This window comes from Eleutherodactylus coqui, chromosome 10 (genome assembly GCF_035609145.1).
Source record: "Eleutherodactylus coqui strain aEleCoq1 chromosome 10, aEleCoq1.hap1, whole genome shotgun sequence".
Classification (NCBI taxonomy): Eukaryota; Metazoa; Chordata; class Amphibia; order Anura; family Eleutherodactylidae; genus Eleutherodactylus; species Eleutherodactylus coqui.
The window spans coordinates 97,021,783-97,036,797 of NC_089846.1; the positions used below are offsets into that span (position 1 = coordinate 97,021,783).

A 15,015-nucleotide genomic window follows, 5' to 3' on the forward strand; every position below is an offset into this window, starting at 1 on the left:
ACTCCCCTCATCCTCCTCTAGGGGACAGCAGGTCATGTATCCAGTGACTACTCCTCTCATCCTCCTGTAGGTGACAGCAGGTTATGCATCCTGTGACTACTCCCCTCATCCTCCTTTAGGAGACAGCGGGATCATGTATACTGTGACTACTCCCCTCATCCTCCTGTAGGGGACAGTGTGGTCATGTATCCTGTGACTACTCTCCTCATCCTCCTGTAGGGGACAGCAGGTCATGTATCCTGTGACTACTCCTCTCATCCTCCTGTAGGGGACAGCAGGTCATGTATCCTGTGACTACTCCCCTCGTCCTCCCCTAGAGGACAGCGGAATCATGTATCCTTTGAATACTCCCCTCATCCTCCTCTAGGGGACAGCAGGTCATGTATCCTGTTAGTACTCCTCTCATCATCCTTCAGGTGACAGCAGGTCATGTATCCTGTGACTACTCCCCTCATCCTCCTCTAGGAGAAAGAGGGGTCATGTATCTTGTGACTACTCCTCTCATCCTCCTGTAGGGGACAGCAGGTCATGTATCCTGTGACTACTCTCTTCATCCACCTTTAGGGGACAGCAGGTCATGTATCCTGTGACTACTCCCCTCATCCTCCTCTAGGGGACAGCGGGATCATGTATCCTGTGTATCCTCCCCTCATCCTCCTCTAGGGGACAGCAGGCTTATCTATCCTGTGACTACTCCCCTCATCCTCCTCTAGGGGACAGCGGGTCATGTATCCTGTGACTACTCCCCTCATCCTCCTCTAGGTGACAACAAGGTCATGTATCCAGTGACTACTCCTCTCATTCTCCTCTAGGGTCAGCAGGTCATGTATCCTGTGACTATTCCCCTCATCCTCCTATAGGTGACAGCGAAGTCATGTATCCGGTAACTACTCCCCTCATCCTCCTCTAGGTGACAGCAGGTCATGTATACTGTGACTACTCCTCTCATCCTCCTTTAGGTGACAGCAGGTCATGTATCCTGTGACTACTCCCCTTGTGCTCCCCTAGAGGACAGCGGGATCATGTATCCTTTGAATACTACCCTCATCCTGCTCTAGGGCACAGTGGGGTCATGTATCCTATGACTACTCCCCTCATCCACCTTTAGGGGACAGCAGGTCATGTATCCTGTATCTACTCCTCTCATCCTCCTCTAGGGGACAGCAGGTCATGTATCCTGTGACTACTCCCCTCATCCTCTTCTAGAGGACAGCGGTTCATGTATCCTGTGATTACACCCCTCATCCTGCTCTTGGTGACGGCAGGGTCATGTATTCTGTGACTACTCCCATCATCCTCCTCTAGGTGACAGCAGTGTCATGTATCCTGTGACTACTCCCCTCATTCTCCTCTAGGTGACAGCAGGTCATGTATTCTGTGACTACTCCCCTCATCCTCCTTTAGGGGACAGCAGGTCATGTATTCTGTGACTACTCCCCTCATCCTCCTTTAGGGGACAGCAGGTCATGTATCCTGTATCTACTCCTCTCATCCTCCTCTAGCGGACAGCAGGATTATACATCCTGTGACTACTCCCCTCATCCTCTTCTAGAGGACAGCGTTTCATGTATTCTGTGACTACTCCCCTCATCCTCCTCTAGGTGACAGCAGGTCATGTATCCTGTGACTACTCCCCTCATTCTCCTCTAGGTGACAGCAGGTCATGTATTCTGTGACTACTCCCCTCATCCTCCTTTAGGGGACAGCAGATCATGTATCCTGTGACTACTCCCCTTATCCTCCTCTAGGGGACAGCAGGCTTATGTATCCTGTGACTACTCCCCTTATCCTCCTCTAGGGGACAGCAGGTCATGTATCCTGTGACTACTCCCCTCATCCTCTTCTAGGAGACAGCAGGTCATGTATTCTGTTACTTCTCCCCTCATCCTCCTCTAGGGGACAGCAGGTCATGTATCCTGTGACTACTCCCCTCATCCTCCTCTAGGGGACAGCAGGTCATGTATCCTGTGACTACTCCCCTCATCCTCCTCTAGGGGACAGCGGGTCATGTATCCTGTGACTACTCCTCTAATCTTCGACTGGGGTTCAGCAAGTGATGTATCCTGTGATTACTCCCCTCATCCTCCTCTAGGGGACAGCAGGTCATGTATCCTGTGACTACTCCCCTCATCCTCCTCTAGGGGACAGCGGGATCATGTATTCTGTGACTACTCCCCTCATCCTCCTCTAGGGGGACAGCGGGTCTTGTATCCTGTGACTAGTCCACTCATCCTCCTCTAGGTGACAGCAGGTTATGCATCCTGTGACTACTCCCCTCATCCTCCTCTAGGGGGACAGCGGGTCATGTATTCTGTGACTACTCCCCTCATCCTCCTCTAGGGGGACAGCGGGTCTTGTATCCTGTGACTACTCCCCTCATCCTCCTCTAGGGGACAGCAGGTCATGTATTCTGTGACTACTCCCCTCATTCTCCTCTAGGGGACAGTGGGTCATATATTCTGTTACACCTCTCCTCATCCTCCTCTAGGGGACAGCGGGTCATGTATCCTGTGACTACTCCCCTCATCCTCCTCTAGGGGACAGCAGGTCATGTATCCTGTGACTACACCCCTCATCCTCCTCTAGGGGACAGCAGGTCATGTATCCTGTGACTACTCCCCTCATCCTCCTCTAGGGGACAGCAGGTCATGTATCCAGTGACTACTCCCCTCATCCTCCTCTAGGGGACAGCAGGTCATGTATCCTGTGACTACTCCCCTCATCCTCCTCTAGGGGACAGCAGGTCATGTATCCTGTGACTACTCCCCTCATCCTCCTCTAGGTGACAGCAGGTCATGTATCCTGTGACTACTCCCCTCATCCTCCTCTAGGGGACAGCTGGTCATGTATCCTGTGATTACTCCTCTCCTTCTCACTTTCTTCTTCCTCTGTTTATTTTGCTGTCACTTTCTTTTCTTGATGTGTGTTATGGCTGCTCCCCAGCGCCGTGGCTCATCACTCTCCCTTTCACTCATCACACAACACCTGCAGTCAGTGATAATCCGGACGAGTCGTGGTTCCCACAGCTCTGTTGTGTACAGACATGCCCCCGTTCTGCACGTCTCGCCGCCGCTGTGCCTGCGGTTGTATATTCTGCTTGTTCTATATATCAGCTTACTTCTTGATAGAACATGGCAGCAGAGGCTCTATATAGCGACACGTGGGCACCTATAGCTCCGTCTGTAGGGGCTCTGCACTGCTTAGCCTTTTATATAAGGTTTCTCATGATATTCCTGCTACTACCTGATGACTGCGGCGTCTACAAGGCCAGTTTCATATCAGCCTATTACGGGCACTTTTCTGTATCCGTAATTCAGAATGAGGGTCCCGGCCCGACCGCGGGCGTACTGACCCAAATTCAGAGCATGATCCACGTAGCGCATAACATGTACATACAAGCACGTAGATTCCTCTGATGCATATATTTTGAGTTAGGTGAACGGCAGTGGAGGAACACTCATCCGTATTACGGACACATTAATGCCCCTGTAACATGTCATGTGAGGCGGGCCTTAGGGTGGTCTGCCATTGGGTTTGGCATTGTACTTTGGTGTATGAGCTAAGAAAGCTACCTATACCATACCTAATGCATAGCTGTGCCACTCCTCACATACAGCGGTCCAGATAGGCTTCGGACACTCTCCCTTTTTTTTACATGTTGTTATGTTGCTGCTTTGTGTTTCCACCTCATTCTGCACTGAATACCCAATAATGACAAAGTGACACCAGAAAGTTAGACATTTTTGCTAATGTTTTTAAAAGTTAAAATCTACCATTTTCCATTGACATGGGTATTCACACCCTTTGGTATGGCACTTGTAATTCAGCTCTAGAGGTCTTCCATTTCTCCTGATCATCTTTGAGATGCTTCTACAGTGATGCTTCTTCTAGTGATGGATGGGATATGGTATAGATATACATGGGGGACAGTAATAGAGATGGATGGGGTATGATATAGATATATATGGGGAACGGTAATAGTGATGGATGGGATATGGTATAGATATATAGGGGGAACAGTAGTAGAGATGGATGGGATATGGTATAGATATACATGGGGGACAGTAATAGAGATGGATGGGGTATGATATAGATATATATGGGGAACGGTAATAGAGATGGATGGGATATGGTGTTGATATATATGGGGAACAGTAATCCCATCCATCTCTATAACCGTTTCCCATATATATCTATATCATACCCCATACATCTCTCTTACTGTTCCCCATGTGTACAGAAGCCCTTATTGTTCCCCATATATCTATGTTGTGCTCCATATGTATCTATACATATTTATACCATGTCCTATAAAAAATGTTTGCTGTATGAGGTGGGAAAGGTCTCAGCGCATACATCAAACATGTCTATAGACTCTAAATCACACAATGGAGTCTATGTACACATCATCCGGGCCCCATTGCTCTAGTAAATGCGGATCCCTCTGAGCTGTGCACTATGGAAATGATAGAGCTAAAGTCTCCAAATCAGTCAGATGGGGGCTACAGGGCTCATTAGCCTTATTATTATGGGTTTTTTTAAACTCCTTCCTCTCCAGAGTACACAGCTAATAGGGAACACTACCAGCATACATCAGTACACCTTCTTTCCGCTGTATGGAATAGTGCTATTTACTGCAATGTTCCTTCTAAAGACATCCAAAATAAAATGTATCATACGCTACACAGTATGCTGTTTTTTCACAATGAGAGTCTATGGGACCTTCTATAGCGCCATCCACCATGGGAAGACATTGGGGGTATGTCAGGATGTAAGCTCCCTTATATAGACCTTCAAGAGACACTGCAAAATGCGGTATAAATGTATCCTGATATGTTTACCCAAAACGTACTTTCTAAAGTCAAAGATTTTCTATACTGCAGTTATTACATTATGTATATTTATATCTTTTACAGTTCCACCTACCACCAGTGACTCTACAACTACTGGATCCACTGTAGTTCCGTCAAAACCAGATTCAAGTGCTGAAACATCGCCAAGTGCAGAGTTAAGCATTTCAGTACCATCGATTGTAACTCAACCGATCACCACTGAATCTACAATCACTCAATCCCCCAGTGATGGGATCGAAACAACTGAAACAAGTGAGAAAGACAATACCCCAGAAACATCATTTACTACTGAGCCTTCCACTAGTGCGTTTAGTGATGATACACCAACCATAAATGAAGATACAACTGCTGCAACATCTGAAGCAAGTGTGGAAAGCACTATTTCAGAAGCTCCACCTACTACTGAGCCTTCCACCAGTGAAGAGGCATCTGCTGGGTCCACCATTGTTACTACAAAATCAACTTCATCTGAAGCTATAAATAATTCATCCCCAACAAGTACAAAAACAAGCACTTCAACAACATCAATTACATCTCAAGTTACCAGCAGTGAATCTTTAACTACCTTATCCACAAGTAATGCAACAAAACCAACTTCACCAGGAGCCACAACTAGTTTAGAGACAAGTGTCCTTGGAACCTCAATCACTACTCAAGTTATCCCCAGTGAATCTACCATTACGCTATCCAACAGTCAGGGAACAGCAGCACCCTCACCTGGAAGTACAACTACTACATCTCCAACGAGTTCAGAATCAAGCATTTCAGGAACATCTATTACAACTCAACCTACTACCAGTAAGTCAACAACTACCCTATCCATCAGTAAGGCAACAACACCAACTTCACCTGGAACTACAACTAGTTTAGAAACGAGAGTGTCTGGAACCTCAATCACTACTCAAGTTATCACCAGTGACTCTATTATTGCTCTATCCGACAGCGATACAACAGAGAATTCACCTGGAGCTGTAACTACTACATCTTCTTCAACAAGTATAGAAACAAGCACTTCAGGAACATCTACTACAACTCAATCTATTACTAGTAAATCTACAACCGCTTTATCCACCAATGTTGCCTTAACCCCCACTTCAAACACTTCAGAGCCACCGATTGCAGCTCAACCCATCTCTACTGAATCCACAACTACTCTATCCACCAGTGATGATACACCAACATCACCTAAAGCTACAACTACTATATTCCCAACAAGAGCAGGAACAAGAAATTCAGGAGCTCCATTTACAACTCAACCTAGCAGTGGAGAATCTACAACTTCTCCATCTACCACACCTGCATTACACCCAACTTTAGCTGAGGCTTTAACTACTCAAACATCACCAAATACAGAACTAAAGACTTCAGCACCATCAACTTCAACTCAACCAATCACCATTGAATCTACAGTCACTGGTGGTGAAACATCCCCATCATTAACTGAAGTTACAACTACTACAACATCCTCTAGTAAAGAAGCAAGAACATCGGGAACATCAATCACTACTCAAGTTACTACAAGTGAATCTATCATTACTCTAAGCACCAGTCATGGAGCAGCACCATATTCACCTGGAAGTACAACTACTACATCACCATCAAGTGCAGAATCAGGCACATCAGAAACATCTATTACAACTCGACCTACTACCCGTAAATCAACAACTACTCTATCTACCAGTAATGCAACAACACCAACTTCACCTGAAGCCAGAACTAGTTTGGAAACAAGTGCGTCTGAAAACTCAATCTCTACTCAGGTTATCACTAGTGACTCTTCCACTACTCCATCCTTCAGTGATACAACAATACAGACTTCAGCTGGAGCTGTAACTACTACATCTTTTCCAACAAGTGCAGAAATAAGTACCTTAGGTAAGTTGACAGCAACTCGATCTATTACTGGGAAATTTACAACTTCACCTTCCTCAACTTCTACAACTTCTCAAACAAAGACAGAAGCAAGCACTTACGGATCATCTACTACAGCACAACCTACCACCACTGCCTCTACCACTACTCTATCCACCAGTGATGCAACAATATCTACTTCACCCAGAGATACAACTACTATAGAAGCAAGAAATTTTGGAACATCAATCACTACTCAAGTTATCGCCAGTGACTCTACCACTACACTATTCAATGCTGACTCCAGTGATGGAGTAACACAGATGTCACCTGAAGCTAAAACTGCAGCAACCTTACCAATAGATAAAGAATTACAATCTTCAGGAATATCAATTCCAACTCAACCAACCAGCAGTAACTCTACGATGACTCTATCCACCAGTGATAGAACAACACAAACTTCACCCAGTGGTGCAACTAGAATAGAAGCAAGTACTTTTGGAACATCAATCACTACTCAAGTTATCGCCAGTGACTCTACCACTACCATATCCAATACTGATGCAACAACACAGACTTCACCTGGAGCTTTTACTTCTACAACATCTCCAACAAATACAGAAGCAAGCACTTTAGAAATATCTACTACAGCACAACCTACCAGCAGTGACTCTACCACTACTCTATCTGCAAGTGATGGAACAACACAAACTTCACCCAGTCGTACAACTAGTATAGAAGCAAGTACTTTTGGAACATCAGTCACTACTCAAGTTATAGCCAGTGACTCTACCACTACCCTATCCAAAACTGATACAACGACACAGACTTTCGCTAAAACTACAACTTCTACAACATCTTCAACAAATACAGAAGCAAGCATTTCAGGAACATCTACTACAGCACAACCTATGAATAGTGACTCAACCACTACTCTATCCATCAGTGATGGAACAACACAAACCTTACCCAGTCATACAATTAGTATAGAAACAAGTAGTTTTGGAAAATCAATCACTACTCAAGTTAACACCAGTGACTCTGCCACTACCCTGCTCAATACTGATACAACAATACAGACTTCATCTGGGACTTCAACTACTATAACATCTCCAACGACTACAGAAGCAAGCACTTCAGGAACATTTACTACAGCCCAACCTACCAGCAGTGACTCTACCACTACTCTATCCACCAGTGATGGAACAACACGAACTTCACTCGAAGGTACAACTAGTATAGACACAAGTAATTTTGGAACATCAATCACTACTCAAGTTATCGCCAGTGACCCTACCACTACCCTATCCAATACTGATACAACGACACAGACTTTCGCTAAAACTACAACATCTACAACATCTTCAACAAATACAGAAGCAAGCATTTCAGGAAAATCTGCTACAGCACAACCTATGAATAGTGACTCAACCACTACTCTATCCATCAGTGATGGAACAACACAAACCTTACTCAGTCATACAATTAGTAGAGAAACAAGTAGTTTTGGAAAATCAATCACTACTCAAGTTAACGCCAGTGGCTCTGCCACTACCCTGTTCAATACTGATACAACAATACAGACTTCATCTGGAACTTCAACTACTATAACATCTCCAACGACTACAGAAGCAAGCACTTCAGGAACATTTAGTACAGCACAATCTACCACCAGTGCCTCTACCACTACTCTACCCACCAGTGATGGAACACCACTAACTTCATCCAAAGGTACAACTAGTATAGAAGGAGGTACTTTTGGAACATCAATCACTACTCAAGTTATCGCCAGTGACTCTACCTCTACCCTATCCAATACTGATAGAACAACACAGATTTTACCTGAAACTTCAACTTCTACAACATCTCAAACAAATACAGAAGCAAACATTTTAGGAACATCTACTACAGCCCTACCTACCAGCAGTGACTCTTCCACTACTCTATCCACCAGTGATGGAACAACACCAACTTTACCCGAAGGTACAACTAGTATAGACGCAAGTACTTTTGAAACATCAATCACTACTCAAGGTATCGCCAGTGACTCTACCACTACCCTATCCAATACTGATACAACAACACAGACTTCACATAGATCTTTGACTTCTACAATTTTTCAAACAAATACAGAAGCAAGCACTTACAGAACATCTACTACAGCACAACCTACCACCACTGCCTCTACCACTACTCTATCCACCAGTGATGGAACAATATCTACTTTACCCGGAGGTACGACTAGTTTGGAGGCACGTGCTTTTGAAACATCAATCACTACTCAAGTTATTGCCAGTGACTCTACCTCTACCCTATCCAATACTGATACAACTATACAGACTTTACCTGAAACTTCAACTTCTACAACTTCTCAAACAAAGACAGAAGCAAGCACTTACGGAACATCTACTTCAGCACAACCTACCAGCAGTGACTCTACCACTACTCTATCCACCAGTGATGGAACAACACCAACTGCACCCAAAGGTACAGCTAGTATAGACGCAAGTACTTTTGGAACATCAATCACTACTCAAGGTATCGCCAGTGACTCTACCACTACCCTATCCAATACTGATACAACAACACAGACTTCACATAGATCTTTGACTTCTACAATTTTTCAAACAAATACAGAAGCAAGCACTTACAGAACATCTACTACAGCACAACCTACCACCACTGCCTCTACCACTACTCTATCCACCAGTGATGGAACAATATCTACTTTACCCGGAGGTACGACTAGTTTGGAGGCACGTGCTTTTGAAACATCAATCACTACTCAAGTTATTGCCAGTGACTCTACCTCTACCCTATCCAATACTGATACAACAACACAGATTTTACCTGAAACTTCAACTTCTGCAACATCTCCAAAAAATACAGAAGCAAACATTTTAGGAACATCTACTACAGCCCAACCTACCATCAGTGACTCTACCACTACTCTATCCACCAGTGATGGAACAACACCAACTTCACTCGAAGGTACAACTAGTATAGACGCAAGTAATTTTGGAACATCAATCACTACTCAAGTTATCGCCAGTGACTCTACCACTACCCTATCCAAAACTGAAACAACGACACAGACTTTCGCTAAAACTACAACATCTACAACATCTTCAACAAATACAGAAGCAAGCATTTCAGGTAAATCTACTACAGCACAACCTATGAATAGTGACTCAACCACTACTCTATCCATTAGTGATGGAACAACACAAACATTGCTCAGTCATACAATTAGTATAGAAACAAGTAGTTTTGGAAAATCAATCACTACTCAAGTTAACGCCAGTGACTCTGCCACTACCCTCTTCAATACTGATACAACAATACAGACTTCATCTGGAACTTCAACTACTATAACATCTCCAACGACTACAGAAGCAAGCACTTCAGGAACATTTACTACAGGACAATCTACCACCAGTGCCTCTACCACTACTCTACCCACCAGTGAGGGAACACCTCTAACTTCATCCAAAGGTACAACTAGTATAGAAGCAGGTACTTTTGGAACATCAATCATTACTCAAGTTATTGCCAGTGACTCTACCTCTACCCTATCCAATACTGATACAACAGCACAGATTTTACCTGAAACTTCAACTTCTACAACATCTCAAACAAATACAGAAGCAAACATTTTAGGAACATCTACTACAGCCCAACCTACCAGCAGTGACTCTACCACTACTCTATCCACCAGTGATGGAACAACACCAACTTCACCCGAAGGTACAACTAGTATAGACGCAAGTACTTTTGAAACATCAATCACTACTCAAGTTATCGCCAGTGACTCTACCACTACCCTATCCAATACTGATACAACAACACAGACTTCACATAGATCTTTGACTTCTACAACTTTTCAAACAAATACAGAAGCAAGCACTTACGGAACATCTACTACAGGACAACCTACCACCACTGCCTCTACCACTACTCTATCCACCAGTGATGGAACAATATCTACTTTACCCGGAGGTACGACTAGCTTGGAGGCAGGTGCTTTTGAAACATCAATCACTACTCAAGTTATCGCCAGTGACTCTACCTCTACCCTATCCAATACTGATACAACAACACAGATTTTCCCTGAAACCTCAGCTTTTACAACATCTCCAACAAATAAAGAAGCAAGCACTTCAGGAACATCTACTACAGCCCAACCTACCAGCAGTGACTCTACAACTACTCTATCCACAAGTGATGGAACAACACCAACTGCACCCGAAGGTACAACTAGTATAGACGCAAGTTCTTTTGGAATATCAATCACTACTCAAGTTATCGCCAGTGACTCTACCACTACCCTATCCAATACTGATACAACAACACAGATTTCACATAGATCTTTGACTTCTACAACTTTTCAAACAAATACAGAAGCAAGCACTTACAGAACATCTACTACAGCACAACCTACCACCACTGCCTCTACCACTACTCTATCCACCAGTGATGGAACAATATCTACTTTACCCAGAGGTACGACTAGTTTGGAGGCACGTGCTTTTGAAACATCAATCACTACTCAAGTTATCGCCAGTGACTCTACCTCTACCCTATCCAATACTGATACAACAACACAGATTTTACCTGAAACTTCAACTTCTGCAACATCTCCAAAAAATACAGAAGCAAACATTTTAGGAACATCTACTACAGCCCAACCTACCAGCAGTGACTCTACCACTACTCTATCCACCAGTGATGGAACAACACCAACTTCACTCGAAGGTACAACTAGTATAGACGCAAGTAATTTTGGAATATCAATCACTACTCAAGTTATCGCCAGTGACTCTACCACTACCCTATCCAAAACTGAAACAACGACACAGACTTTCGCTAAAACTACAACATCTACAACATCTTCAACAAATACAGAAGCAAGCATTTCAGGAAAATCTACTACAGCACAACCTATGAATAGTGACTCAACCACTACTCTATCCATTAGTGATGGAACAACACAAACATTACTCAGTCATACAATTAGTATAGAAACAAGTAGTTTTGGAAAATCAATCACTACTCAAGTTAACGCCAGTGACTCTGCCACTACCCTCTTCAATACTGATACAACAATACAGACTTCATCTGGAACTTCAACTACTATAACATCTCCAACGACTACAGAAGCAAGCACTTCAGGAACATTTACTACAGGACAATCTACCACCAGTGCCTCTACCACTACTCTACCCACCAGTGAGGGAACACCTCTAACTTCATCCAAAGGTACAACTAGTATAGAAGCAGGTACTTTTGGAACATCAATCACTACTCAAGTTATCGCCAGTGACTCTACCTCTACCCTATCCAATACTGATACAACAGCACAGATTTTACCTGAAACTTCAACTTCTACAACATCTCAAACAAATACAGAAGCAAACATTTTAGGAACATCTACTACAGCCCAACCTACCAGCAGTGACTCTACCACTACTCTATCCACCAGTGATGGAACAACACCAACTTCACCCGAAGGTACAACTAGTATAGACGCAAGTACTTTTGAAACATCAATCACTGCTCAAGTTATCGCCAGTGACTCTACCACTACCCTATCCAATACTGATACAACTATACAGACTTTACCTGAAACTTCAACTTCTACAACTTCTCAAACAAAGACAGAAGCAAGCACTTACGGAACATCTACTTCAGCACAACCTACCAGCAGTGACTCTACCACTACTCTATCCACCAGTGATGGAACAACACCAACTGCAACCAAAGGTACAGCTAGTATAGACGCAAGTACTTTTGGAACATCAATCACTACTCAAGGTATCGCCAGTGACTCTACCACTACCCTATCCAATACTGATACAACAACACAGACTTCACATAGATCTTTGACTTCTACAATTTTTCAAACAAATACAGAAGCAAGCACTTACAGAACATCTACTACAGCACAACCTACCACCACTGCCTCTACCACTACTCTATCCACCAGTGATGGAACAATATCTACTTTACCCGGAGGTACGACTAGTTTGGAGGCACGTGCTTTTGAAACATCAATCACTACTCAAGTTATTGCCAGTGACTCTACCTCTACCCTATCCAATACTGATACAACAACACAGATTTTACCTGAAACTTCAACTTCTGCAACATCTCCAAAAAATACAGAAGCAAACATTTTAGGAACATCTACTACAGCCCAACCTACCATCAGTGACTCTACCACTACTCTATCCACCAGTGATGGAACAACACCAACTTCACTCGAAGGTACAACTAGTATAGACGCAAGTAATTTTGGAACATCAATCACTACTCAAGTTATCGCCAGTGACTCTACCACTACCCTATCCAAAACTGAAACAACGACACAGACTTTCGCTAAAACTACAACATCTACAACATCTTCAACAAATACAGAAGCAAGCATTTCAGGTAAATCTACTACAGCACAACCTATGAATAGTGACTCAACCACTACTCTATCCATTAGTGATGGAACAACACAAACATTACTCAGTCATACAATTAGTATAGAAACAAGTAGTTTTGGAAAATCAATCACTACTCAAGTTAACGCCAGTGACTCTGCCACTACCCTCTTCAATACTGATACAACAATACAGACTTCATCTGGAACTTCAACTACTATAACATCTCCAACGACTACAGAAGCAAGCACTTCAGGAACATTTACTACAGGACAATCTACCACCAGTGCCTCTACCACTACTCTACCCACCAGTGAGGGAACACCTCTAACTTCATCCAAAGGTACAACTAGTATAGAAGCAGGTACTTTTGGAACATCAATCATTACTCAAGTTATTGCCAGTGACTCTACCTCTACCCTATCCAATACTGATACAACAGCACAGATTTTACCTGAAACTTCAACTTCTACAACATCTCAAACAAATACAGAAGCAAACATTTTAGGAACATCTACTACAGCCCAACCTACCAGCAGTGACTCTACCACTACTCTATCCACCAGTGATGGAACAACACCAACTTCACCCGAAGGTACAACTAGTATAGACGCAAGTACTTTTGAAACATCAATCACTACTCAAGTTATCGCCAGTGACTCTACCACTACCCTATCCAATACTGATACAACAACACAGACTTCACATAGATCTTTGACTTCTACAACTTTTCAAACAAATACAGAAGCAAGCACTTACGGAACATCTACTACAGGACAACCTACCACCACTGCCTCTACCACTACTCTATCCACCAGTGATGGAACAATATCTACTTTACCCGGAGGTACGACTAGCTTGGAGGCAGGTGCTTTTGAAACATCAATCACTACTCAAGTTATCGCCAGTGACTCTACCTCTACCCTATCCAATACTGATACAACAACACAGATTTTCCCTGAAACCTCAGCTTTTACAACATCTCCAACAAATAAAGAAGCAAGCACTTCAGGAACATCTACTACAGCCCAACCTACCAGCAGTGACTCTACAACTACTCTATCCACAAGTGATGGAACAACACCAACTGCACCCGAAGGTACAACTAGTATAGACGCAAGTTCTTTTGGAATATCAATCACTACTCAAGTTATCGCCAGTGACTCTACCACTACCCTATCCAATACTGATACAACAACACAGATTTCACATAGATCTTTGACTTCTACAACTTTTCAAACAAATACAGAAGCAAGGACTTACGGAACATCTACTACAGCACAACCTACCACCACTGCCTCTACCACTACTCTATCCACCAGTGATGGAACAATATCTACTTTACCCGGAGGTACGACTAGTTTGGAGGCACGTGCTTTTGAAACATCAATCACTACTCAAGTTATCGCCAGTGACTCTACCTCTACCCTATCCAATACTGATACAACAACACAGATTTTACCTGAAACTTCAACTTCTACAACATCTCAAACAAATAGAGAAGAAAACATTTTAGGAACATCTACTACAGCACAACCTACCAGCAGTGACTCTACCACTACGCTATCCACCAGTGATGGAACAATGCCTACTTCACCCGGAGGTACAACTAGTTTGGAGGCACGTATTTTTGAAACATCAATCACTACTCAAGTTATCGCCACTGACTCTACCTCTCGCCTATCCAATACTGATAGAACAAAACAAACTTTACCTGAAACTTCAACTTCTGCAACATCTCCAAAAAATACAGAAGCAAACATTTTAGGAACATCTACTACAGCCCAACCTACCAGCAGTGACTCTACCACTACTCTATCCACCAGTGATGGAACAACACCAACTTCACTCGAAGGTACAATTAGTATAGACGCAAGTAATTT

General features: G+C 43.4%; 1 protein-coding gene across 1 annotated transcript in view; it reads left to right on the forward strand.

Moving 5' to 3' along the window:
* Positions 1-15,015, forward strand: part of LOC136581115 (pneumococcal serine-rich repeat protein-like) — a 63,105-nt gene that overhangs the window by 18,103 nt on the left and 29,987 nt on the right. The window contains exon 2 of the mRNA XM_066582101.1: positions 4,917-9,191. Within this exon, the coding sequence (XP_066438198.1) occupies positions 4,917-9,191 (4,275 nt within the window). The remainder of the gene's footprint in view (positions 1-4,916; positions 9,192-15,015) is intronic.